This window comes from Ceratina calcarata, unplaced genomic scaffold (genome assembly GCF_001652005.2).
Source record: "Ceratina calcarata isolate Rehan_Ccalc_2016 unplaced genomic scaffold, ASM165200v1 scaffold178.2, whole genome shotgun sequence".
NCBI classification, from domain to species: Eukaryota; Metazoa; Arthropoda; class Insecta; order Hymenoptera; family Apidae; genus Ceratina; species Ceratina calcarata.
The window spans coordinates 1048040-1074097 of NW_017139212.1; the positions used below are offsets into that span (position 1 = coordinate 1048040).

Genomic DNA, 26058 nt, shown 5'->3' on the forward strand with positions numbered 1-26058 from the left:
ACATTAAAATATATGAATGTGGAAATGATAGTATACATTTAATAATGAAATTTTCACTTCATATTCTTATTTTAAAATAAGCCCATTGTAGGACCCAAATAGCGAGCTACCTTAATCGCGCGAGGCGTTAGATCCGCTTATAGCCTATGACTATTTGTGGCACATCCGCGGAATTAGAGTCCAGCAATGGGTATAATAAATTTCACTTCGATCAGTTGGTCGACCTTCGGTGTAGAGAGAGAGTCGGCGAGAAGAATTAAGGTAGCTACACAGTTCTAATCAGCCATAATGTATCTTGACATGCAAATAGATATTTTTAACCTTGTCTCGAACACGATCGATACTCGCGAACGCGGCACGGAGCTCGTCTAAATAATTGCTCTTTCCTTTCTGACGCGTCGCGTCGCAACGTCAACCGCAGAGAGGAGATGTTCTCTCTCCTCTGTTCTTGCGTTGGCACGTGGATCCGGGATGGGACGATTTCACTGTAACCATTCAACGATAGCTGGAAGCGATGGTCCGTGGGTGGTTGCTTTTTTCTCCTCTCTCCGTTGATGACTCTTAATGAAAGTTTTCGTCATCCCCTGCACGGCAAATTGCTGTCTGATAAAAACTCCTCTTCTCCTCAACGTACGCTTCGAGCGCTTAAAATGCTCAGAAGGGAACAGCTCGCATTTAAAAATTTATGCGATAGCTTTTGTTCTACATTTTCATTTCATATTTTGTATACGAGGGATCGAGCGATTCGAACGAATCCAGATTATTGTTAGAATCGGAGCTAGAATAATCCACAGGGTCGAAGTGTAGGTTAATACTGTAAAAGCATATTCGCAACCCTGTTTCAGAACACGCCGGATGGCCGTGTACTATTATTTCCCGCTTTTCATTGTTCTCCCACGTAATCGAATCTGTTTAATGTCTCTCGCGTCGGATCTCTGATTCCATCTGGCGATGAAATTAAATGATATTCCATTGAACAAAGTCATTTCCTCAGTGATCAAATATTTCAATCATCGTAAACGTAGGACTTGCACCATGTATTTAAAAGTGCAATGTCGAATTTTAAAAGTTCACGGTCGATAATTCGCGTCGCGGCGGGACCATTTGTACAAAGTATGGGTCTCTACTTTGTGCGGTGAATTATGAAACGGGAGTTCCAAGAGCGGACACGGACTTGAATTATGGTTTCGCGAATGCGACGCATGGAATTTTGCATGCAGTCTCTCTCTCTTTCTCTCTTTCTCTCCCCGTCGATTTGGTTCACTCGCCGTGAAGGAATTTCGTCTGGAACCCCATGAGTTATCGCCACGTACAGTGATTAATGAATTGCTTCGTTGCACGCGACTGGAACACGCCAGCATGCGCGCCACGAATTTGTCGCTAAGCTAAATACGCGCGTGCTTTTCATTTTCGAGAATTCATCAGAGGCTATTATCTCTTAATTTATTAAAAGAAAGGTGCAAACAGAGTCGAGCTCTATTCAATGGTCGATTTCGTGATTAAAATCGCTGTAGAAAGGGTAGCTTCGGTAACAGCGTATCAGTGTAGGTAGAACGCGACGCTATCTCCGTTGGGACTGAAATCGACGCGAGCAGACGAGCAACGAGGAAATCCTTGAAGCAGAAACGGAATACACGAGCGACCGCTTAGCTAACGAAGGCGACGATGAAAACCGGGTCAGACGAAAAACTCGTTCGCTATTCCGCGAGAAGAATGGCTAAAAGACGAGCCTTGTCTCTTCAAGGTGACGCAAACAATGATAGACCATAGCCAGTTGAAATCGTGCAACAATTACAAAATTCTCTTGCACATTTATATTAGGTTGGCAAGTAAATAAGTAATTGCGGATTTTAAGTAAGAAGTCTATCAACAAAATCCGCAATCATTTAGTTGTCAATAAAATTAGTTTAGTAGTACCAGGTTTTAGTGCGCTATTTTTCTATTTCTTTCATTTCTGTACTTATTTAGCCCGACATCCTCGGTCCCGTCCTCCTCGACCCTGTCTGCGTTCGATCTCCGCATTGGCTCTCGCGGTGCTTCCGGTTCGTTGGACCGCGTTTAAAGGGTAGCTTTTCACTGACGTGCTCGTTCATACGCGAGGTAATCCTGTTCAAGTTACGGCTCGATACATCGCCGCTCTCTTTTATCCATCGTTATCTCTTGTTCTTGCTCCGAGAATTGTCACGTCCAGCCCGTCTTTCCGGGCGACCGGTGTCAATCGGGAATCGATCGCCGCCAGCCATTTTAAATCACGCGAGATATGAAATTTTTAACGAATCCCCGATTGGTTAATGAAACAACGTTGCACGAATCCTGGAATTCTTACAACATTCGATGCGTCACTAAAATGCAACTCAATTGCGAAGCGACATGGAAGGATTAATGTAATGAGACGATAGTGTCACGAGTCATCATGCAACTTACAATGCAGTTTTCAGACTGATAAAATCCAGTTGATTTGCAAGGCAAAATTGAGAGATCCGAGACGTGTTGGAATTAATATACTAAAAGGTTTTCCCAGATGAAGCTACAAAAGCGATAAGGAACGATTGTAAAGAGCCTTCACGGGCAAGTTCGGTTAAGGATGTATTGGCTATACAGTCAATCCTAAAAGTTTATGCACTTTAGAAAAGCATTTTTTAAAAAGAAATCAGACGTCGGAAGAACATTGCTAATAATAAACAACAAAAAAAGATTTCCGATTTTTCCGAGATTTTTCCAAGGGGTACCCCTTCAATTTCTTCCAAATTTTCGTTTTTTGCCAATAACTTCCAAACCGTGGGATCTACGGAAAAATTGCATCAGACCTTTCTTGTAGAGGACGACGAGATCTACAAATTCCATGTAAAAATTTTTCGCTAGCGTCAATACTTAACGAGTAATTTGCAAAAAACTGTTTTTTCGTTTTTCGTCAATAACTCGTTAAATATTAATGCTAGCGGAAAACTTTTATACAGAAATTGTAGATCTCGTCGTCCTCTACAAGAAAGGTTCTATACAATTTTCCCGTAGATTCAACGGTTTAGGAGTAATTAAGGAAAAACGAAACTTTTTGTCAAAAGTTGGCTATTTCGACGGTGGAATGGTCGGATTTTATCAGTACCCATAAAATGCCAAATAATCATACGTAACTCGTTAAATATCGAAGTTAGAAGAAGAACAACTTTTATTTGAAGCATTTTTCGCAATTTTGAAGAAAAAAAATTTTTGTCAGCGTCAATACTTAATTGGATATTTCCTTCTATACTTTTTAGCACGTAGCTATTTATTATTAGCATTATTCCTCCGACGTCTGATTTCTTTTTAATTATAGGAAATGCGTTTTTCTAAGGTACATAAACTTTTGGGATTGACTGTATAGCCAATACATCCTTAAGTGAATGATGCGACGTTCGCGCATAATTAAACGGCGATATTTACGAGCTCGATCGAGATCAGGCGTGGAAGATCGGACGGGATATGTACGTATGTACATGGTACACGCGGATTTGCATTTTGCGTGACACTCGCCGCAATTTCCTTCCCTCGCGCCTCGCCAGTGGAACGTGCTCGGTAATCGCACGGACGATTAACGATCTTCCCGTTTCGTAATGGAACGCGCTCTTAATTAACGCGTGTCGATCGACCGTTAATAAGTCTCCTAACTACGCACACGCGAAATCTAGACTGCGGATTCCTGTGTAAAACATTTATGATTTTATATTGATTAGGAAAATTAGTCATTTAAATATCGTATATTTTAATATCGAGCGCTCCTTACGTAGATACAATTTTTTGATAAACGCATGACATCTGTAATTTAGTAATTATATTGGCCGACAGGTCTCTACTCAATTAGTCGATTACGATCAGTTCGTCGACGTAGCCATTATCGATATTATTAATGGACAAGCGATTTTCAGAACGCGAAATTCATTAATTCGTGTAATGACCAGTCCGATAATTAGTCCAGCGAATATCGCTGACTGTGGTTTGAACGTTGCTGAAACGTTTGTCAGCATTGTCCGACGTGTTTCATATTCCATCGATAATGTCTTTCGACTCGATGAAGAATCTGATTGGAAGGAAACGAAGATAGACCAGCCAACTCGTACCAAAGGATTACGATGCATTGAAACATGAGATACTTTTTATTGTTTCTCGTGATTAATCGACAGGAACGTCCGATAAAAATGCTACGAGGACAAAACCGAGTCGCGGTCTGATAAATCAATAGTAATAAATATCGAATAGTAGACCGACAACGTTTTTCTGTCAATATTAATCATGGCAGTGCCGTTTGTTAATCCGTATTCAATGTAATAATTCAGTTACGAAAGAAACTGGTTTTAATGAATATGGATGTACATCGCTGGCATCGTTCGGAACGTCGCCTTGTCAGCGAGCGTGTTTGGATTTCGGTCAGAGTCCATGTTCGTAAGGTGTTCGGTCGTTGAACCGGTCCCGTCGTGTCAGAAAAGGATTGACAGGCCTTCCGACTCTCGGGGAGAGATCGTCGAGGCTGTGTCATCCGCTCTTTCCTTTCCGCCGTTACGTAATCGGTTCAGAGGCCGCTGGTACGACGGATGCACGGCTTTGGCTCGGCTCCGATCGAGAACGCCAGTGGTGGGACGAGCACGAGGTCCCGACATCGCGGTAACGTGGTTCCAAGCCGAGGAAACACTGTCTGCGACGCGAGTCTGACTCCGGTTAGGCTGCTGACCGGAAGCCGTTCCGACTGGATCTCATTACGCTTGCGAAATATTAGCTGTCTGACGGTGAAAAACAACGATGAACAGTGTGCAAAAGTCATAAACGTTATCCAATCAAAAACAACCGGTTCCGAAGTAGACGATTGACGGATTTCGAGAAATAGCTCGAGACGAGTGGTGGTGAGTGCGAAAGTTAACATTCACTTTAAGTACAGCAAATATTTATAATAGTGAACTGCGTCGGTGTCGGGAAACAACTTTTGTTTCGTCGATCAATACTAACAAACAGCGAACTTTGTTTCGGAGAGTTAGTTAGCGAGATGAACTTTGGTGATCTCTGATCCATTTCCTCGCGCGGTGAGATTTAACCCACAGCGAAATCAATGAACGAATGGTTTTGAAGTTTGCTAAATCACCGATTGGAAATCCATAATTCTAAAAATCTATTTTCCCGTGGACTCAGTGCAAGCTCTTTAAATACTCGATAAGCAGTCGTTTCCAATTGAGAACTAAAATTATCTGCTTTTATATCGATCGTAAAACAAGACGTTAATCGTTCTCGACGATGTTTATTTCCCCTGCGAAATTGTTGCTTTTTGTTTCTACAGTGAGAAGAAAGAAAAGCAAAGCTGTTTAAATATGCCGATGCGAACCGCGACCAACGTTAATTTTCGACGATTAAATAAACCGGTCGTACGTCACTGGATTGATATCGTGATGTTGCCGGGTTTGTTTAGCTTTTGCAGCTGTGTTTAACGCATAACGCGAACGTTTACGCACGTGTCGAAGCACATTCAGGCAAAAGTGTTCGAGACGAATCGATACGTCGACGTTAATCGTCGCTGACGGTTATTTTTCAGCCCGAGTGGCTTGGAAAAGGAATTTGCGCCGCGTCGATAAATATTACATGGGACGCGGACAGCTTTTGACGTTCTTCGAAAATTGTTACTTCAAATCGTCGACCGCGTTGTATAAACATTTCACGAGTTGCTACATTTTCAATTGACACAAGGAAAAATAGAGAGCTTCGAAGTTGCGATTAAAGCTCGATGCTTGCACGTCAACTTTACGTCTTCCAAGTCGCACTATCACATTAGTTATCAATTCTCTTTAATAATCCGCGCTTTATCCGGAAGGTCAGTTGACAAAAAATAAGATACTTCAATCAATCCGGACAAACATATTTTCGTATTTGTTATCAAGCTCGCTGTACAACTTCGTAAATCAACAGAAATACTCGACTTCTATTTATTATACGTAACGTAGAATTTAATCACTTTCGTACATATCGTAGACTGACTTGCTGCGTCGATGTACATAGGTTTAATCGGTGCCGACAGAAACTGTTGTCGAATCTATCTGCTCAACGCCCGAAACCATATCGCGATGGGAAAGACAAACGGTGTCACGCGCAGCTGATCATCACCCCGTTCATTTATTACCGCGTCAGTAAATCAGACAGCAGCGAATTCAAATTTCATTCTCTTCACCAATTTTTCGATCTCCGAGATACTCTCCGGTTTTCAAGTTCAAATTCCGATCGGAACTGTTATTTCGCAGACCGCACGCGAGTGGAGAAGCTGACGAATCGACGGCAATTAGATTAATTGAGGGAACTAATTAGCATCTCACTGTGAAGTTAAACGATCGGCGCGACGCGATACAGTTACACTTTTTCTCTTTACGATTCTCCTCGTTAGGTAACGGGATCGGTAATTACAGCTGCTAATTAACTCTAGCGTCTCCATATCAAGCGTCGCGAATTTCGTATTTAAGAGAGAGATCATCGGTTCCCGGGGGATTAAACAGGATCGCTACCTCGTATGTCGGGTAACTCGATCCCTCGTGCACAGAATCCGGAACATGTCCAGAAAGAAGTTTGTTCGAATTTGAAATTCCGCTGGGTCGCCACTTCGCGCGTTACAAGCGAGAGATCGGAAACTTTCAGAGAACGTGCCACGGAACGACGGCCCAGTCTCTTTGATATCAGAACTGCCATTTAGGGACGTCAGAAGTTGACCCTTTTCCAATTTCTTGTGGGGTTCTGGGTTAAGAGTAGCTATTTTGCTACGATTGGCACGGAAATAGATCTCGTCGGAGTTTATCGTTTGAAGTGTTCACGTGTGCACTGCGCACAGGATGCGGTCTCGAGTGCCGGCCTTAAATCTCGAGTTGACCGAACGATAAGCGCATTACGACTTAATCCGGCGTCCGACGAACAAAGCTCGCCGTCTATACATATAACGTTTTAATGTAAGATTCTCGCGACTCCCCGATCGCGAGATACCGCGACAAAGTGGAAGGTTTGTAGAGGGAGTCGAGAAGTTTCGCAAGTTCGTTGCAAATTGGCAAGAAGTCCCGCCTAAATAGTTGGAAGAGGATCAGGTGCAGCACCGCGAGTGGCTGTATATCAAGTCCTTGACAATAAGTGGGAGAGGAATTCTCTCGGCGCGGGGCGCAAACGTATAATGGGTGGTCTGGCGGAAGAGAGAAGTTGCGCACGTACACACGGTTTTTCGAAACTGCTAACGCAGACTGATGGCAATTAGCCTCCTTGCCGTAGAAACGGGAGTCAACGTCTTGAACGATCTCGCTTCACTCATCCCAGTGATCTCTAAGGTCGTATCATTTAATCAGGAACTTCATGCGAGAACCGTTTTCCAACGAGTTTCCGCAGAGGATATCAAACAAAATTAATACATAATAACCCCTTCGCGTATCTCCGAGTCATAAATGAATTCGTTCGTTTGTATGCGCTTTCACATTAAATTCAAGGTATAAACTGAATAACTGCAAAGTGAAAATTCGTTACGAGAATCGAGTTTCCAGTGAATGTTTTCGGATGTGAGGGGAGCGAACAGTTAGAATTTATGCTGGCCCATAAAAGGCTTGTCCCGCGGGAGAGTAGCCGCGCCTTAGTGCCTGTCGCGATATAGAAACTCGATGCTAACAGCCTCGCCTCGAATTTATGGACACGATACCTGCACGGAACACAGTTTCACGGTTCACGGTTCCTATACGAATTCTAGTAAGAAAGAATGTCGATGCCGTTTTCGATCCGATCTTAAGCGATTACCACGGATAAAAACACTTGCTTCCACGTTGGCAGAAAAACTGATAGCTTTTTAATTCTTGCCGAGTCACGAAATCTGCATAGATACGCGTGTAGAATTTGCTGAGTAACTTTTGCTCAACTGGTTATGCTAAAAGGTGTTTTGTGACAAAGTTTTCGCCTACGTGAAGCAAACGTTGTTTGAAAATGTCTCGGGCGCGAAAAGGTCGGTGCTCTTAAATCAAGGAAGCAACGTTTCCGCGTCCCGTTCGTATCTCGGTACGCCCACGAGCAGACATATGCGAATTCCATGGGATGACCCGCGTGCATAGGTCGATATTTGCTGTGGGAAGTATTTGCTATGTAAGTACCTGCTCCCGATCCGATCGCATCTCACGGCGGGCGCGAGGTGTTGAATTTTAATAGGAAAAGTCGACAATATTTATTGGCCGAAGATCGAGCTTGTTTCCTCGGCATTGACACATGATAACCTCTGAGTTATTATTTTTATCATGTCAATTTATTTCTTTACTCGATTGCGACCAAGGAAAGCGTATTTCGTTGTTTACCCTCGCATTTTGGCGATGCCGACGTCATCGGTGGTTCTGGCGCGACGAGGATTAATCAACGTCGTAACCAATAGTCGAAACAATGCGAGGCGTACGATGATACATGGCGCAAATGATAGCATTAATGATCCCGAACGCGCAGGCCGAGGATCATTATCATTGGCATAATTGTTGAAAGTGACTCCGAACATATTCTTATCCCATCCATATTCATATTCTCTTATCTCATTCACATTCATATTCTTATCTTAAATTTATGTAATAATTATTTGATTGTCAAACGTCGAAGCGTGTTTTATCAGTAAATGCCGTAAAAGGAACTAGTAGTCAAAGTTCAAGGACTTAGCTCCCTTTGTCGGATCATAATGAGTCTCTATCGACGTACTGGTTAGATTTAATTGGACCGTGACATTTCCGACCAAGAAGGTTTCCCAACAGACCTATCTTCTCTTTAATCCGAATCTGCGACGTGTTTACGCGGGAGATCCCACGCGCTTGCTGCGATGTTTGCGCTGTTGCGTTTATCTCGCCGAGGTCAGCATCTCAGACGTCAAACGTAACAGTTAACGCCCGACACTAATTATCGTTCGGAATTATCTCGGTTACGTGCCTAACAGAGAAACCCTCTAACGACTCCACGATCGTTCCGAAACGAATTCGCGAAGATATATCGATTTCTCCCAACGTTTCATATAACGTTTGTGGTTGGTACAATAATTTACGTGGTCCGACCCATTTACATCGCTACGAGATCGTTCGCGTTTAACGATTCCGAGCGTCGTGTTCGCGATCGGAGGTTGTTAAGGACTCGGTGCGCCTACGAGCCCCACGGGCAATATCGCATTTCGCGGCTTACGCCTCCGTGCTTATACGTAGAGATGACGTAGAATTGTTCGCCCAGGGATCCCTGCTGCTCGTAGCTCGAGTCCTCGTTCCGTCTTCGGAAGCCCACCTCCTTTGTCGTATACCGTCCTTCAAGTATTATTATTTGTTACTTCGACACAATGAATGCGTCACGATCGACACCCGAACTCTACCGCGAGTCTACTAAACACGTAATTTTACGTGACAAATGACGGATTGCGAAAAACGTAACAGTTCGTGCTCGACGACAATCTATTAAACCTGCACGACTCATGTGAGAAGTATGCAGGTGCTATTGTTTGTTAATAAAGCAGTTAGAAACGAACGCCGTGGTCGAAAACGAACGTGATCGAATCACTTGTGATTCAAAGGCAGCAGTTCTAGCCATCGCTATATCTACCTACACGACACACGCGTCGAACTCACCGGCGAATTTCCTGAGGGCCAACCTNTCTTATCTCATTCACATTCATATTCTTATCTTAAATTTATGTAATAATTATTTGATTGTCAAACGTCGAAGCGTGTTTTATCAGTAAATGCCGTAAAAGGAACTAGTAGTCAAAGTTCAAGGACTTAGCTCCCTTTGTCGGATCATAATGAGTCTCTATCGACGTACTGGTTAGATTTAATTGGACCGTGACATTTCCGACCAAGAAGGTTTCCCAACAGACCTATCTTCTCTTTAATCCGAATCTGCGACGTGTTTACGCGGGAGATCCCACGCGCTTGCTGCGATGTTTGCGCTGTTGCGTTTATCTCGCCGAGGTCAGCATCTCAGACGTCAAACGTAACAGTTAACGCCCGACACTAATTATCGTTCGGAATTATCTCGGTTACGTGCCTAACAGAGAAACCCTCTAACGACTCCACGATCGTTCCGAAACGAATTCGCGAAGATATATCGATTTCTCCCAACGTTTCATATAACGTTTGTGGTTGGTACAATAATTTACGTGGTCCGACCCATTTACATCGCTACGAGATCGTTCGCGTTTAACGATTCCGAGCGTCGTGTTCGCGATCGGAGGTTGTTAAGGACTCGGTGCGCCTACGAGCCCCACGGGCAATATCGCATTTCGCGGCTTACGCCTCCGTGCTTATACGTAGAGATGACGTAGAATTGTTCGCCCAGGGATCCCTGCTGCTCGTAGCTCGAGTCCTCGTTCCGTCTTCGGAAGCCCACCTCCTTTGTCGTATACCGTCCTTCAAGTATTATTATTTGTTACTTCGACACAATGAATGCGTCACGATCGACACCCGAACTCTACCGCGAGTCTACTAAACACGTAATTTTACGTGACAAATGACGGATTGCGAAAAACGTAACAGTTCGTGCTCGACGACAATCTATTAAACCTGCACGACTCATGTGAGAAGTATGCAGGTGCTATTGTTTGTTAATAAAGCAGTTAGAAACGAACGCCGTGGTCGAAAACGAACGTGATCGAATCACTTGTGATTCAAAGGCAGCAGTTCTAGCCGTCGCTATATCTACCAACACGACACACGCGTCGAACTCACCGGCGAATTTCCTGAGGGCCTCGTAAATCTAGTCAACCAGATCCAATTTCCGTTTCGACGTCTCCTCGCCTTTCTGCTCGTGGAAGATTCAGATTTGTTTAAAACGGGGCTTAAAACGAACGTTCCCGTCGAGACTTATTGTTTATTATAATCAATTGTTCGTCGCATCGTTGAAACGTCGGCTTCGAAAGACGAGTCGATTCGCATATTCAAAGAGAGAGAGAGACAGAAAGAGAGAGAGAGAGAACAATTCCTTACGTTGACGTTTACGTACGAGGAGCACGTATAGCAGTTGAACGTGCACAGTCGAGTCTGCACCTGTCCGCTTTGCAAATTCTGTTCGCACCAATGCGTTTACCCAGAGAAAATTCCACGAGCTCGCGTTTCAGAACTGGATACTGAATTAAACTCGCTCCTGTTCCCGGGATGAATTCCGTTTGGCCGTGTGCAGATTCTTTTGAACAGAGAACGCGCGAGATAATAGCGGCCGGCTCAAAGCGGGGCCGAGTCTAATTCGGCGAGATGACGAACGAGGAAACCCTCGCCGAATGCAGATCGTGTTCGCGGCTCGGTATTCATTGGCCTACTTCGGACCCCGAACAATTGATCCGCGTCGCGAGCGTATTTCCAAGTCAAATCGTTGCCGCTGAAAAATTTCTGCTCTCTACTTAGAACCGGAGCTTAGAGAACGATTAGCCCTCGAATTTATGATAGGAATCCCGAGAACTGGAGCTAGTACGAACGTTCTCGTATGAATTATTATTATTATCCTCGAGGTAGGGAACGATGGGAATAACAGATGAGTAGGCAGCGCATTTACAATGTAACGGGGATCGTTCGACGAGTTTCGCGGTCGAGATTCAGTCGGAAGTTTCAGCCCCCGGGGTATACGAAGCTCATTAAATCCTGAGCGAACGAACTCGGCTCGCGTATATGCGAATTAAACGAGCGTCGATTTGCAATGGAGATGCCTACGGCTTGAAGAAGGTGACAAAATATGAAATTTAAATGGCGCCGTTCTCCGATCGCACGTTCGTGTCTCTTCGAGCTCGTTTGCTCGTCTGCGAAAATACTGACCACGTGATAAATCACGAATAGCATCCGTAAAAGCATTTTTGACCCTCCGGGCGCGAAATTCGGTTTCTCGTGCATGTTTAGCGGGCGCAAAATAGCACATTCCCGCCCTAGGGCGGAAAAGACGGAAAATGATATAATTACAACTTCGATGGCTTTTGTTATCGATTAATTTCTCGCCCGGCGTGTCAAAAAATAGTATGTGCACCAGGGCGCAAAGGGCATTCTGTCACTCGTGTGAATTTGTCGCCCTCGCTTCGCTTGGGCGAAATTCACACTCGTGCCGGTGCTAGAATGCCCTATTTTGCGCCCTACGTACACAATCTACTATTGTCTGTCTTGTCGATCAGGAAACAAATGCGTTCACAGGGGATGCGTTGAAACGGGCCAGGTGTGTGAGTAGAACTTCCACCTGGTCCAGCGTTGGTGAAACGAGACCGTGAAGGGGCGGCGGGAGCGCACCGATTAAATGTCAAACGCAGATCGAATTTGGTGTTTCGAGGTTGAAGTTTGCGAGCACTCGAAAAAGTTGACCGGCGCTTGTTTTCGAGGAAATTCAATTCGTTCTGGTGACAGCTACCAGTCATTGTTGTTCCGCGATTTTACAATCGTATAAAGTCCGATCCAACGGGAAATTGACGGTTCGTATATATATTATATTATATCGCGACGAATCGTAAAACGTTATTTGCTCGAGCAATTTCCCCGGGCCAGAGGAGATTCGTTTCGGTCGAATTTGACGGAGTTTATAGCGTCGCTATAGTAGATTGTGTCGCCTCGACGGATTGTTTCCCGGCGGCGCTTGTTCCACGGGAAGAGATTAATTGCTGTTAACGTATTGTCCCGTTTCCGTCGGCGTGATTAAACAGCTATACGCGCGAATCGATCGATTATTCGCATCCGGGTTTGAGAACTCGAGCCGTGTTACCGCTCCTGAGAGATAATTCCCTTTACCGTGAATTCGTATCAATGGAATAGAAAGATTTTTCTGACCGCAGGCACAGCGCGATCGACGAGGAGTCGCCGGGATCGATTTCAAAGTCCTTGACGGTCGCCGTGGCAGAGGACACATCGAAAATCATATTCCCGTTGCCTTCCACCGCGTCCACCGATCAATTTTCGAGTCGAAGAATTGGCAGTCTGGCATCCAAGGAATCCAGATTCCAGTATCCTCAAACCGTTTGGAAGAAATCGAGCGTGCTAGACAAATCGCCGAGTCCGGCGGAAGGGAAAGTGTCTGTCAAGCTGCTTTCGGGAGAGTCGGCCAAGCCTTGTGAAGATTCCACCAGGATTCCATCCAGTCCCGAGGATACATCCGATCAGGAGATAGTGGAAGTGAGAAAGGACAGTGCGTTGTTCCTGGAAGAAGCCGAAGGACTTCCTTCGCTCAGGGAGATCTTAAAGTCCAGAAGCCATAGAGTGAACCGACCTAGAAGAGAGAGCAGTGGGTACGCGAGCAATCTAGGGACCTTCGATGAGGACAGAAGGAATTCTTCCACCGTCGACGTCCTGCAGGATTTCTCTCTGTCGTTCAAGGAGAGGCGGAGATCCTCCACAGGCCCGAAACGGTTGAACTCGAGAATTCTGTTGAGTAGACCCGAGGAGAATTTGACGGAGGGCGTCGAAAGCGAAAGGATGCCTACCACAGAGGTTCACAGAAAGGTATCCAACACCGGATTCGAGATGCCGAACATCGAAGAGACGAAAGAGACCCTCAGAGGCAGGGAAACGAGTTTAGGCGACAATTCCAGTTTAGTAAATCGCGTGAGCCCTACGATTTTCGATTCTTCGCTCTGCGATTCTATAAATCGAATGTCAATGTCATCTCCTACCTCGAGGAGTTCGGTCCAAATCCCGTCGATCTCTGACTCCAGTTGCATAAAAAGTGCAAACATCGTTGGACCTGTTAATAGATCCGATGAGGCTTTTAGTAAACTAAAGACCATAAACTCTGAGAAATGCAGAGGCTTCGTATCGGAAACCAAGGAGGATCCCCTGAGGACTGATAAAGGCAAACTGCGCGATCAGATGACTCAGAAATCCGTCAAAGACAACGTTTATCTCAACATCATTCCACGTCCCGTAAAAATGTACCAATTACTGTCCACCCAATCGGAAGACAGGGTGGACAACGAATTGCAATTGGACAGCAGGATAGCCTTTCAAGTCTCCAAACAAGACGACGTGAGCGCGTGCGTTGGAACTTCCTCGGAGCCCAGAAACGCGTCGTCGAATATTTTTACGCTAAAGGGAAGCATTTCCAGCGACATACAGACGCTGACGTCGGACGACGACTCGAATATAAGAAACGTGATCTCGACCGGAGAAGCCGGGGGTCAGAGGTACTTGGGTGACGCCTCCAGCGTTTCCGTGAGACCTATCTATCCCTACTGTCCTTATTCTCCTTACGGGAGCCCTCAAGGGTCGCCTAGGAACAGGAGGAGACCTCTCAGAGAGAGCAGAAGGGTCTCCATCGATAATAGACAAGGCGCTCTTCAGCTGAATCAGTACAAGCTCCTGGACAACATCGGTCAGGTGGGTAATTTGTTTTATCGATTTCATTGAAACGTGTTTCATATGAATTTCATATTTCGTAAAGCTTATTCAGTGAGTGAATTTTTGCAATTGAATAAACCAGGATCGCGGTGCAACGCTTGTTTTATATGACAATTCTTATCGATTCGTGAAGTATCGTGGAAAGAAGGCCGCCTTTATGCCGTGCGCTTTCACCTTCTTTCGCGTGGAGATCGTATCGCGGCGCAAATTGGCCCAATTTCGTAAATAACCCATTCATTTTCTTTCTATCGTTCCTCGGTGCACGAGAAAAGCTTTTACCGATAAGAAACGGCCACTGTAAACTTGAACTTCCTCGACGTGCAGGCCTGTATAATTTCACAGAAGTTATTCAAATTGTCCAATTACGTACTTCTCTTTCTAACTTCGACAAACTTGGCCATTCTTTTGAATTCTTTTCTAATCGTTCGAATCGCGTCGCTATCTCAGCAATCTGTGACTCGTCTTCCTGGTAACTCGGCACGGAACTCCGTTCGAACATCGCGAAAATTAGCCCGGAAAGGAGCCGAGTTTCGTTCGATTCTCGCGAAATCGCGTATGTGCAGAATTCCAGAAACCTTTCCGATCGAACTGGCAAGAAATAAAGGAGAAGAAGTCGTTTCATCGAGATCGAATACCTCTTTGAAGTCCTTTCCTCGATAACCATTCCTTTTAAAATAGTAAGATTCCACGTCAAAGTGAAGTGTCGCTTTAAAAATATTGCTAAACCATGTCGAAAAATAGCAACACTTGTTAGAGCATAATTTTACCACCAATGCGTTAATTAAATTCTTGTACGAGTTAAACGTTAGATCGCTGTAAATTCGGCAGCCTCTCGTTGCTGATTTAATTAATATCAAAATTTCCAGCAGTTCTCGGTATTTTCGTAATAGCACTGGAACGGTAATGTGGAGAAAACCGAGTCACGATACCGTAGAAATTAAATAGCGGTCGATACCTTACTTGGCCGAGTACTAGTGATCTTTCACGTTTTTACTTTTCTTTTTAAAACACCCGGTAAATTAAATAAGGTGAAAGGGTATCATGAAAAGTTCATGAACGTGCGCTGTAAAGGCACTGTTCTCTCTTAAACAAGAACTGTCATCTCCTTTTGTACTATTCCTCGGAAATGAAATAACGTGACAATCTTAAAACGAGGTTTCGCGTGGGGTTAAATTAAAAATTCACAGAGTAGTAAATGAATCTGTGAAATAATAGAACTATTCGCGAATCGTAAAATTCTTTATTCATTTTATATATTTTTTATTTTCTACGTTACAGGGTTCTTACGGAATCGTAAAGCTCGTTTACAATGAAGAAGACGACACACACTACGCGATGAAAATCCTCAGCAAGAAGAAGCTGATGAAAAAAGCTGGTATATTTGGTAGAATGGCGCCCGGGAAAAAGGGCGCTGTGAACCCTTTGGCAAAAGTGTACAGGGAGATCGCGCTGCTGAAAAAACTGGACCACCCGAACGTGGTGAAACTGGTCGAAGTCCTCGACGATCCGGACGAGGACAATTTGTACCTCGTCTTCGAACTGGTTCAAAGGGGAGAGATCCTTCAGGTGCCTACTGATCAACCCTTGCACGAGGAAACTGCCAGGAAAAACTTCCGCGACATCGTCCTGGGCGTCGAGTATCGTGAGTGAACAGATTTACCAATTAACTTGATTTCAGTATACATGAAACTCTAGTTTGCTCGTCGCCTTGAAACGTGCAAAATTGTATCGAATGTAAACTGTCCCAGATAGCTAACTTGATTTTCCTTTCGCATTACGTCTAAACTCGAGTCGCAAAACTAGTTATAATGAAAGTCCCGTGTGGAAATATTAATGCACCTGAACAAGTGAATTTACTAATATCAGACGATTTTTCTTATTTGTCCTCAGTTCATTATCAGAGGATAGTTCACCGCGACATAAAGCCTAGTAACTTGTTGGTGGACAGCGAGGGTCGGATTAAAATTGCGGATCTCGGGGTGAGCGCCGAGTTGAGAGGTTCGGGCGAGTTGTTATCGGGACCGGCAGGCACACCTGCGTTCGCGGCGCCCGAAACAACTGTACCTGGCAGTCATTATTCCGGACCGGTAAGTACCCACGGCGGCGCGATCGATTTTCGATTTAGTCGAGTATTTATAGAGGTGGCAAAGAGTTATGATACGATACTCCGTTTAATCGCCGTTCTACCTTTTCTCTAATTATCGTTTTTGATAGAGAACCCTCGTAACGTTTAAACAGAAATTTCGTATTACTTGTAATTGCATTGGTACTTGAACTCGAACCGAAGTTCCTTTACACTTCAAGTTCACCTACATATTTCAGGGAACCTAGAGAAATCGATGATAACAAATAGTTGCGTTTACGGCCACGTATGCGAATTCATTTACAAACATTCAAATTACGATTTACGGATCTTTAATGACCCACAATCAAGCCTGTTCGCGATGAAAAGAAAACGTAGTTCCCTCTCCATTTTGTGTATTTCCATGATTATAGCCGAGACTTATCGCGTGACCTTATCGACAACGCGGTCGATTTACTCGACCACCTCGCGCTGGTCAGAGCTCGATATCCACAAAGGAGGGGTTCAGTCAATTCGCGAAGTGCTCCGAAACTATCGTCGGTCACTGTTTAAAATACGCAACATCAAAATTGACCTTACGAATGCACCTTGGAATTTAATGAAGATAAGAAACTTTCAGATACTCAAGGTCTTATATTATATGTGAACAGCTGTGCGATGTGTGGTCGATGGGAGTCACGCTGTATTGTTTGGTGACCGGAAGGATCCCGTGGGACGGGGCCGGAAGCATAATCGGTGTCCAAGCGGCGATACGCACCGAACCGTTAAGATTTCCGGAGAGACCGGCTCTCTCGGAAGATCTCCGCGAATTGATTACGAAAATGCTGGCCAAGGATCCGACTGAGAGGATTACGTTGGCGGAGATGAAAGAACACGCGTGGCTGACCAATCGCGGGGTAGAACCGTTGCCCAGTGAGTCTGAAAACTGTCGACTTCCGGTCACCGTGACCGACGAGGAGGTGGAACGCGTAGTCACCAGAATACCCAAGCTCGACACTCTCATCCTGATCAAGACGATGCTGAAGCAGCACAGCTTTCAGGTAAAAAACAATCTTTTTTTTTTCAGTTTCGTGGGCGTTATAGTTTTTTTATTACTACCACTCATCAGCTCGAACGATAGAGATTTTAGCTTGCGATTGAAAAAATATTCGAACTGTGCGATTCGACCGTGTCCTTTTTTTTCCCCTACTCAGAGGAAATCGCGCCCGAGTCTTTATTCAAACTTGTTCGGCAAATTGCCAACAGCAATTATCGGTATTCGATAAAGCGTGGATTAGTTCTGGCTAGGCGCACTGAAAACTATTTGCGTTGCCCGAACTGCCGGGGAACTTCATCAATAACGGACTTTAATTAATAAGTCCCTGTGGTCGATGTGTCGCTGGCATTATCCTCCCCAGGACGGTCTAAACCCGTTGCTCGTTTGCCGTCGTACAAAAATTCATTTTATGATAGCATCGATCGATCGGCGACTCGTGTGCACTTTTTATTCGAGCCCCCGGCAAACGTCATCGGAACTTCAGGGACATAGATCGAGCTTAAGGTTAATTTCTGTAATCGGGCGAACGACGAGGGGAGAGATCGGCTATCATTGATAATTTCGACCGTGCTAACTTTGTTCTCCCCAGCGTGAAACTTTCTTTCCATTCTTTTTCATCAGCCTTAATGCTCCCACTCGTTAAGGCAACTTCCTATGTATATACCGTAAAATTTTCATCGTGCAATTCTGTTCACCCTCCGCCCTTTATAGATAGTCAGTTCAGAAGATATTAAAACGACGATAGTTTATTGCCTGTGTAATTATGTCTCATGCTAACGAAAACTTTCTTCCTATCTCCGCACAATCTTCCACCTTTAAGATCGACTCATCATTTTTAATCATTCTGTATTTTAATACGAATTTTAATTTTTAATACGAACGCCACGATTTACGTTAATAAAAAGCGATGATAAATTGTTAGAGGAAGCTCTGAGATCGGCCAAACGTGAAAAGAATATGGGACACCTTACACATTTTTAGAACAGTGGATATAACGCAGGTAACCAGCGATGGAAGCAGCCGGCTGTAAACATCCACTTGATTCCACACGATTCCCCAAGCGTCTCTCGCCATTGCGTCGGCTGAAAGTAAATCCCCTTTTCACGACTGGGAACGCGCCGATAAAAAGTTATAAAGAAGCCAGATGAAAATGTAATTTTTAACCCTGCTCCCGGCAAATCTACCTTAACTCGTGACCAATTTCGTGGAAACATAAAATTACCTCGGCGAAGTAGTTCTCATTCCTTTATTTACATTCAAACGTTTCATTTCACCCACGACGTTCAGATTTGCAAACAGACAAACACATTTTATTTCACTTTGACCGTAACTGACCAGAGAGCAAATGACTTTTTTTTCTATCAATCTTTTTGCAAACATTTCCTGTGTCGCGAGTACAAAGAATCGCGGTCATTGATTTTCGATTGGAGCTGACAGCCGATCTCCCGTCTAATAACGATAACGTCGGCGACGAGGCAGCGGGAGGTCAAGCATGGTTTCTCTGTTTATGACGGCGCGGGCCACTCGTCGTCGACGATGGGGAAAGCTCTACCTCGCGAGCGGCGCCACGTCTCCCGGCCTTATTTATTATTTGATGAGCAAGGCTCAGTCAATATCTAGCCGAGTTCAAGGAAGGTTGACGACTCCGTAAACAAGGCAATAACGCCAGACTCGGTGTGTGCGTGCTCATCGTAAAATGCGTACATCGCCTGTTCTCCGACTCTTCCTCTGTTTTTTCCTTCGCGTGATTTCGTTTCGAGACGAAAATTCGTGCACGCGATTCGAATATTTCGTAGTAAAAAGATTTAAGAAGATTTCATTGTAAAGAAGATTTCGTTGTAATTGAACAAGGTCCTTTTTTGGGTGTTTAGAATCCCTTCCTACCGAAGAAAGGCGGAAAGGCAGCGGGCACTGAGACAGTTGCGTGCAGTATAGAGTTGACTCCGTCGGAAAGCGGCGAGGAAGCCTTGCAAGGAACGAAAATGAACAGAAACGTGAAGAGCGAGAGATTTCAAAGAACAGGAAGAAGCAATTCCGCGCCGGACTCTTACGACTGGCAAGTCGGCAGGTAAATCGTCAAAAGGTGTCACGGTCCGTTAAAGTTCCGTGATTTCATAATAACATCACAATTTATGTACGCGTTAATACTCTTACGAGAGAAATTATTTCATTCTCGTAATTACGATGTCACAAACATTTGTTATTCCGCGCAAAATTGCAGTTAATTTGTGCATAATTATTTTAATCATTTCCTGGCTTGTTTCATTTTACTCGGGATCGAAATGGATAACGCGGCTGTAATTTAGCTGGATAATTCGGCACGCGGTTTTAGAGAGTTGCACAGTGGCCACACGCGGTGGTTCGCGATCACCTCCAGCGTTCGCTTCGATGGTTTTGCGAGATCAGCGCACCGATTGCGCTCGTTAAATTCGCGTTTGGGACTGTTTCAGGCAAATATCGATGGACAGCCCGCTGCCTCCCGTGTCAGAAGTCTCGACCCAGGAGACGGAGATCGAAAAACGGTGATACCACTGAGAACCTCGGATCCACGCGTCGAAGGTAAACCCATCGATCGACCGTTCGATCGATAAACACGGTATGAGCCGATTCCAGTGTTCGACGATCGACCGAGTTTAATGAGCTCTGTATGATTAATTTATGAGCTCGAGTTCAAACGGTGAAAAGTCGCTCGGTCAACGCCGAGCCTTTAAAAATGATTTTGCTTCTCATTTGGTACGAGAGAAATTTAATTAAATCATGGAGAATTCGCTTTGAAAGGCGGTTCCTAAAACTCGCAGGTAACGAGTGTAAGCGTTGAACGATTTCGAAAGCTGTTAAGGGTGGAATTACTAAAGTCGTTTTAATTATGGGATGAAGTCAATGAAGTAATCGGAGCGCGGTCCGATTAACAGTATCGAAAAACGGAGACTGCGCTTGGCCGAATGTAATTGTACCCAGTTCCAAGTACGGCAATCGTGTACCTACGATGAAACCAATTTTAAATGTTGACTACCGGCCGCGGGAAGCCGGACGGCGTTTTACTTATGAATTTTAACTAAATAGATCATTTAAGAAACTGTAAGTAGCTAGAGGACAGGCGCGAACGAGCTGACTTGGGAGAAATTAAATCGTATTTTGTAGACCGTAGAACGTAAGGGGCTTGAGCCCGTCGAGACAACGACACATTCTCTAGGCAAATTACGTTATCGGTATTTCCCTTTTTCGTTCCGCGCGGCGAATGCATTATTTCTAGTTTCTCAACGTTTCTATATACATCGCGATTCAAAGCCACGTTCTCGTGGCTTGTATACGTATAAGAGAAGCCTCGCAGGTGCGAAGCACGCGACCAAAGCAGATTCGTGATTCCGTTGGACCTTACTGATACACGGGGACCATAAACATAAATTGCACACTTAAAAACGATCGACGTTGATCGTCGCATCGTGCCCCGAAATTTTTTCGGAACGTTTCACGTTCTTCTAGTGTTGTCAACTTGAAATTATGACCAGATCGTAAAATGAAATGGCGAACCGAAATCTCTGTGAAGTGAATTACAGTTGTTCGAAATTGGTAGACCGTGTTTAATTCGATGTATGTGTAATAACAGAGAGTATTCGGATTTCAGATTGACGATATTTCTGACGGTATGTAATATTCTCAGCTTACTCGCTTCGCGCGTACATATAAAGCTTGCGCTTCCTCTCAGCCGTACTTCTCTTAAGCGATTTTTCAAACTTCCTTACTATACCGCGTAGAAACTTGATCGAAAGATGCAAAACGAGCATCGCATCGTGTCGTTCTTTCTTATTCTTCGATATTCAAGATTTTCCTCTCGAGACGGAAATATTACGTATCTCCAGAAATATTTTTCAAACCAGCTCGGCGAACTATTGTACCACTATAGATGTATCTCTCTTCTTACGAAACTGCACAAGATATTTTATACCTCGTAATTAGATACGCACTATGTTTCTTAATGTACTTCGAATAAAAGTAATCTAATCGACCCTCAATTGCCAGCCAATTTTGTTCGATGAAATTCAGAGCTGCGATTGAACACTGAAATAAACCGACGCATGTGTATGTTACCTTATTGGTTTGATAGAGAACTTTCCATTCGAGCGAATTGTGAATTGGCCAATTGAGGGTCCAATATCGGCGAGTGATCGATTATTGAACGCGAGACGAAGCGAGAAATCGTCGGAGCCGAGTGGAGGGCATTGACTGACGCTCTGACCAAAAATATTAGAACGTTACCAATTTGTCAGTCGAGTCAAGATTTTTTTTTTAATTTAATGGACAATCAATCCTGTAGACGATTTCGGTTGTTCGTTTTACGCGAACAGAACCGTTAGAGGCGGAAGGTTTTGGTCGTCCACTGCCGTAACTTTGACCAGTGAAGACGAGGAGTGAAAATACTTTCATCGTAAGTACCACTCGATAGACGTGCGAATGTTTTTTATATAAATCTTAGGCAATTTATGATCTCTCTTCCCTATATTTACCCTCGGCCTCTCGTCGTTGTTGTTTCTGATTCTGTCAAGCTTTATTTCGACTTGTTGTAGAATGTCCTTTTATCAATAATAACGATCTTTACAGAGTTTCCGTGCTTCATTCCCGTACCGTCGATCATGACTGATCGCGTTATTAAATGATCATCCATTTTTCAATCCCACTTAGAAAATAAATACAGTTCCTGTGATTTATTAATTATTCCTTGTCAAATATTTGAACAGTCATATTCTTCCCTTGACTCCTTTAGCCAGAGTTTTCATGGTATCGATCAAAGTCGACGAGGGTTCGTACCACCGAGATAGAATCTCCACCGCTATTTCTATAGAATCTCCTATGGAAATTTTCAAAATCAACGTCATAAAACTTGGAATTTCATATAAAATGCTGTACCTGTTTCCTGCGTAGGATAAATTTTTGTGTCCATCGTGAACTGCTGCTCGCTCGCGAACATCAGCTCGTTGATCCTGGTCATGTTCACTCTCGTTCCCTTATTCACAGCGTCGGTGATCTGGGATAAAAAGATTCCCCATCTGGGCAGAAAATAATCAGCAACGATTCCTGCCCACTGCTTATTCGCATAATCCCGTATTTCCCCCCGCGGTCCCCACAACGTGATTTGATTCCTCGCGTTATACTCATAAAGTTTCCGTTCCGCCTCGTTCGTCGCGAGATCCTTGGCCATCGCCAGCCAGCTTCCCAAAAGGAAATCCTTATTGGACGCCAGAAGTTTATCCAAGGACTCGAGCAGGTTTAATATTTTTACTGCGACGTCACTTCAACATCGATTACATATTTTAGATTTTTTGCACGTTCACTTCTGCCACAGGAAATCGGATAGACTTACGTGACCGAAGTAGCGTTCTCCTTATCAACCGATTTAATTAGATCGATGTACAATTCGTCTATCTTGAGTTGAACAGCTTGCCTAGTCATGTCTACGACGTCGTGCCTGTACAAAGTACTGTTCTGTCGTCCGTGTCTTGCTTGCAGGAATACGTACCAAGCCTTGTAGAACATGTCGCGGTCGTACCAAACCTGCGGAAAGATACAGCACTCCCGTATGCAAAGTGACACTTGTTTGTTGAAAATTTTACAAAATAATCATAAGGTAGGAACGTTGGAACTTTCGGAGTCTGTGCTCACCCATGTCGAATGATTCAAAGTAGGGCGACTGCTGACCACGTATTTCCCTCGAATTTTTTGGCTACCTGTGAATCCGTACACAGTCCTGGCCAAATTTTTCCACGTCGCTACCGCGTACTCGTTCCAAGCGCCGTACCTCCTCTGAGCGTAGTTCTCGAACCTGAAGAATCATCAGAATATTTTCGTTTTTCTGTTCATTTACCAAAGCGTTTCGTTTCTGACCATTTGTTCAAGTCGACGGGCTCCTTCCGGTAAGCCATCTCGTTCATCAGCTCGAAGACGACGTAATTCTGATTTATCCCCTCTGGAGTCAGACCAGTACCCACCATCGTGCTGTTCTTCATGTTTCTTGCCGCGAAAACTTGCTGCGAATAATGCAGTCTCCCATGTTCGTGGTACAAATTACATTGGACGAAACATAGATTTTATTTATGAGAAAAATTCTTACGCGATTAATAATTTGAGCGGAACCGAACATTCCAAGCGTGCCACCGAAGTTCTGCAGCATGCACCATATAAACGGTTGACCGTAGTATGAATTAAATTTGTTGTACTGCGGGAATTGTTCAGACTGAAGGTCTAGCACTATCATTCTCCCCTAAATTAAATAAGAATATGGAAATCGAAAGATAAAATAAATTCGATGATGAATTAGTTCGACACTAGATTTAAGGGGTGCGTCAAATTGATGCGAAGATATTTACCAGTGGGACTGAGGTGAGGAACGACTGGACCCTTGGCTGGGTCCAGAAAACTTCATCATGGAAGAACAACCATCCTTGCATCAACCTTTAAAAATAATCTGTCTATAATTTTGTTACTATAAAAGTGTTTCATTTCGCTTTACCATATGGCCTGTGGGTCGACGCGGTTCATGGCCTCGAAAATCGAGCGTCCTACGTTTTTCAGGAACTTCAATTCACTCGTATGAGGTTCATTCTCGTTAAAAGTGTCGCAATTGTAAATATGATCGGTGCCAAACTCCTCTATGTACTATAAAACACAGTCAGAGCGTGTGATCGTCTTCTAGAATATTTTTAATTTTACTCACCGTCTCCAGGAACTGTTCTCCAATTTTTTGGAACACTGGATCAGTAGGGTCCAAAAGATAGGGACTAGGAACAATATTTTTTTCAATAATTAATGATAATGGTGTGATTAGATTATTATTTGCGTTCGATATTTTCGCGTTACCAGCAATATTTTTCAGAGAAGTTATTCCAAACGCCGACTTTGGTCACGTTCGCCTGTGGGAATAATCTCGGGAACGCTCTGGGCACGTGACCAGCGAACGCAGGTAAAACGGGAATCATTCCTAATTCTCTCATCCGGTCAAGTATTTGGTGTTGAAGTTCGACAGATTTTTCATGCCAATTGTCGGTCAAGGGACCACCGAATCCTCGCATATTCCCCATTCTCGACCTACGTTATAATAAAAGAATCCAAAAATCAGTAAAGTCTTTTCAGAGATAAAAGAATTCATGGTGGAAGTTGAAAGTGTCCAATCTGTTTAGTCAAGCGATGTTCTAGATTAAAGTTTGCTACTTTGGACTCGTTAACAGATAATAGGCAGCGACATTATATTTATTTGTCACGTTATCTTTCGAAAGCGTTATCGGGAGGAAATTTTTGAAATTGATTTTCGTCGCGAAAGAGGCAGGAGAACGTTACCAAGGCAAAAACGCAGGCCCGCCGAAGTGCTCATTAATCTCGTCTAAAGTGAAATTCAATTGTAGGTACACTCTCTGCCAGATAGCCTCTTGTCCGTTAAAAGCTAGCGCCAAATTGATTCCATTAAGGGCCATCCAGTCGATGTGCTTTTCCCAGTGATCCCATTGCCACCAGGCGAAGGTGTACCCCATAGTACACACGTTCATGTAATACCTGAACCTGTTCAATTCGTCGACCACTATTACTTCCTATTCTTTTTTTCTTGCAAAACCGAGTCAGATTACCTGTCGTTCGACGTTACTTTTACTTTAACTTCTGGCAAAACGCGAGGAAGATCTATTTGATTCCCCTCCCATGAGATGTGAGCGTTGCAGAAGGTTTTCAAGTAGTAATGCAAACCCCAAGTCGCAGCCACGCCGGAAGTGCCGACGATCTCAATTTGCCCCTTCTCATTTTTCTCGATCTAATCAATAGAATTTTTATTAAAACTGTAGCGACCGAGTTTGATAAATAAATTACCGAGAAAGTGTCTTTCCCAACAGGGCCCAGATCGGGGTTCACGCTCAATATGAAAAATTGGGATCGTTCATCGCCTAATAGCCGCCGGGCGACGGCTCTGGCAGCCTCGGTCTGCGCGTCTGGCGAGGTTCGAGGCTTGATATGACGCAGAGTATTCTGAAAAGCTGTTCGAATTTTCTTAGTTTGCTGTTCTGAACTGAAAAATCTACATTCGCGGTCATTCTCGTTGCAACTCGCAGATAATGAAATCGAAAACAAACATCGGTGATAACATAGATTATCGCATTGGTAAATAAAACTTACCATTGTAGTTCAGAATTAAAATATGTAATAACAGTATTGTCAATTATATTTTTTTATAACTTCACTTTCGTTCGTTTAATAAATGATTTCCAAATGATTTTCAAAATTTCGAAAATATGAAACGAAGAAATGGATCGATCGAGGAATTGTACTTACCATCGAGTTTCGGATTTTGACAGAACACTGTCACAGATCCTAGGAGGATAATGCTGATTAAGGTATGTGTGATCATCGTTGAACGTCTCGCGTTCGAATTCAAACACGGAATGCGAAAGGAACAACAGGCTCTGAACGCATATCCCCACTTCGTTCTTCTTATCTGGCGAGGCCTCTGACCATTGCCAGCGATACGCATTATTATGCAATTATGCTGTTGAGCGAACTCGTCGTCTTTCATTTCTAACGTTCTCACTGCCGTCGGTAACGTGCGGGATAAAATGAGAGAGGATCTTGGTACA

General features: G+C 43.9%; 2 protein-coding genes across 4 annotated transcripts in view; one reads left to right on the forward strand and one right to left on the reverse strand.

Annotated features, from left to right (window-relative positions):
• The window catches only part of LOC108632888 (putative serine/threonine-protein kinase dyrk2), a 34864-nt gene extending 12814 nt beyond the window's left edge, over positions 1-22050 (forward strand). For 2 of the 3 annotated variants that reach the window (XM_018037744.2, XM_026810780.1), the window contains exons 4-9: positions 12773-14309; positions 15609-15972; positions 16221-16417; positions 17064-17453; positions 19321-19517; positions 19900-22050. In XM_018037744.2, the coding sequence (XP_017893233.1) occupies positions 12773-14309; positions 15609-15972; positions 16221-16417; positions 17064-17453; positions 19321-19517; positions 19900-19975 (2761 nt within the window). In that variant the 3' untranslated portion in view covers positions 19976-22050. Of the gene's footprint in view, positions 1-12756; positions 14310-15608; positions 15973-16220; positions 16418-17063; positions 17454-19320; positions 19518-19899 lie in introns of all 3 variants that reach the window. The other variant, XM_026810781.1, reaches the window with a different exon arrangement.
• On the reverse strand, positions 22006-25832 carry Naglu (N-acetyl-alpha-glucosaminidase). Its single transcript, XM_026810856.1, has 14 exons — positions 25757-25832; positions 25298-25488; positions 25063-25241; positions 24779-24997; positions 24302-24529; positions 24159-24222; positions 23955-24100; positions 23812-23896; positions 23556-23705; positions 23330-23472; positions 23108-23267; positions 22809-22999; positions 22355-22737; positions 22006-22295 (listed from the first exon to the last, which is right to left on the reverse strand). Exons 1-14 carry the CDS (start codon positions 25830-25832, stop codon positions 22186-22188), a joined length of 2325 nt encoding a protein of 774 aa, XP_026666657.1. The 3' UTR covers positions 22006-22185.
• Between the last annotated feature and the right edge of the window lie 226 nt (positions 25833-26058).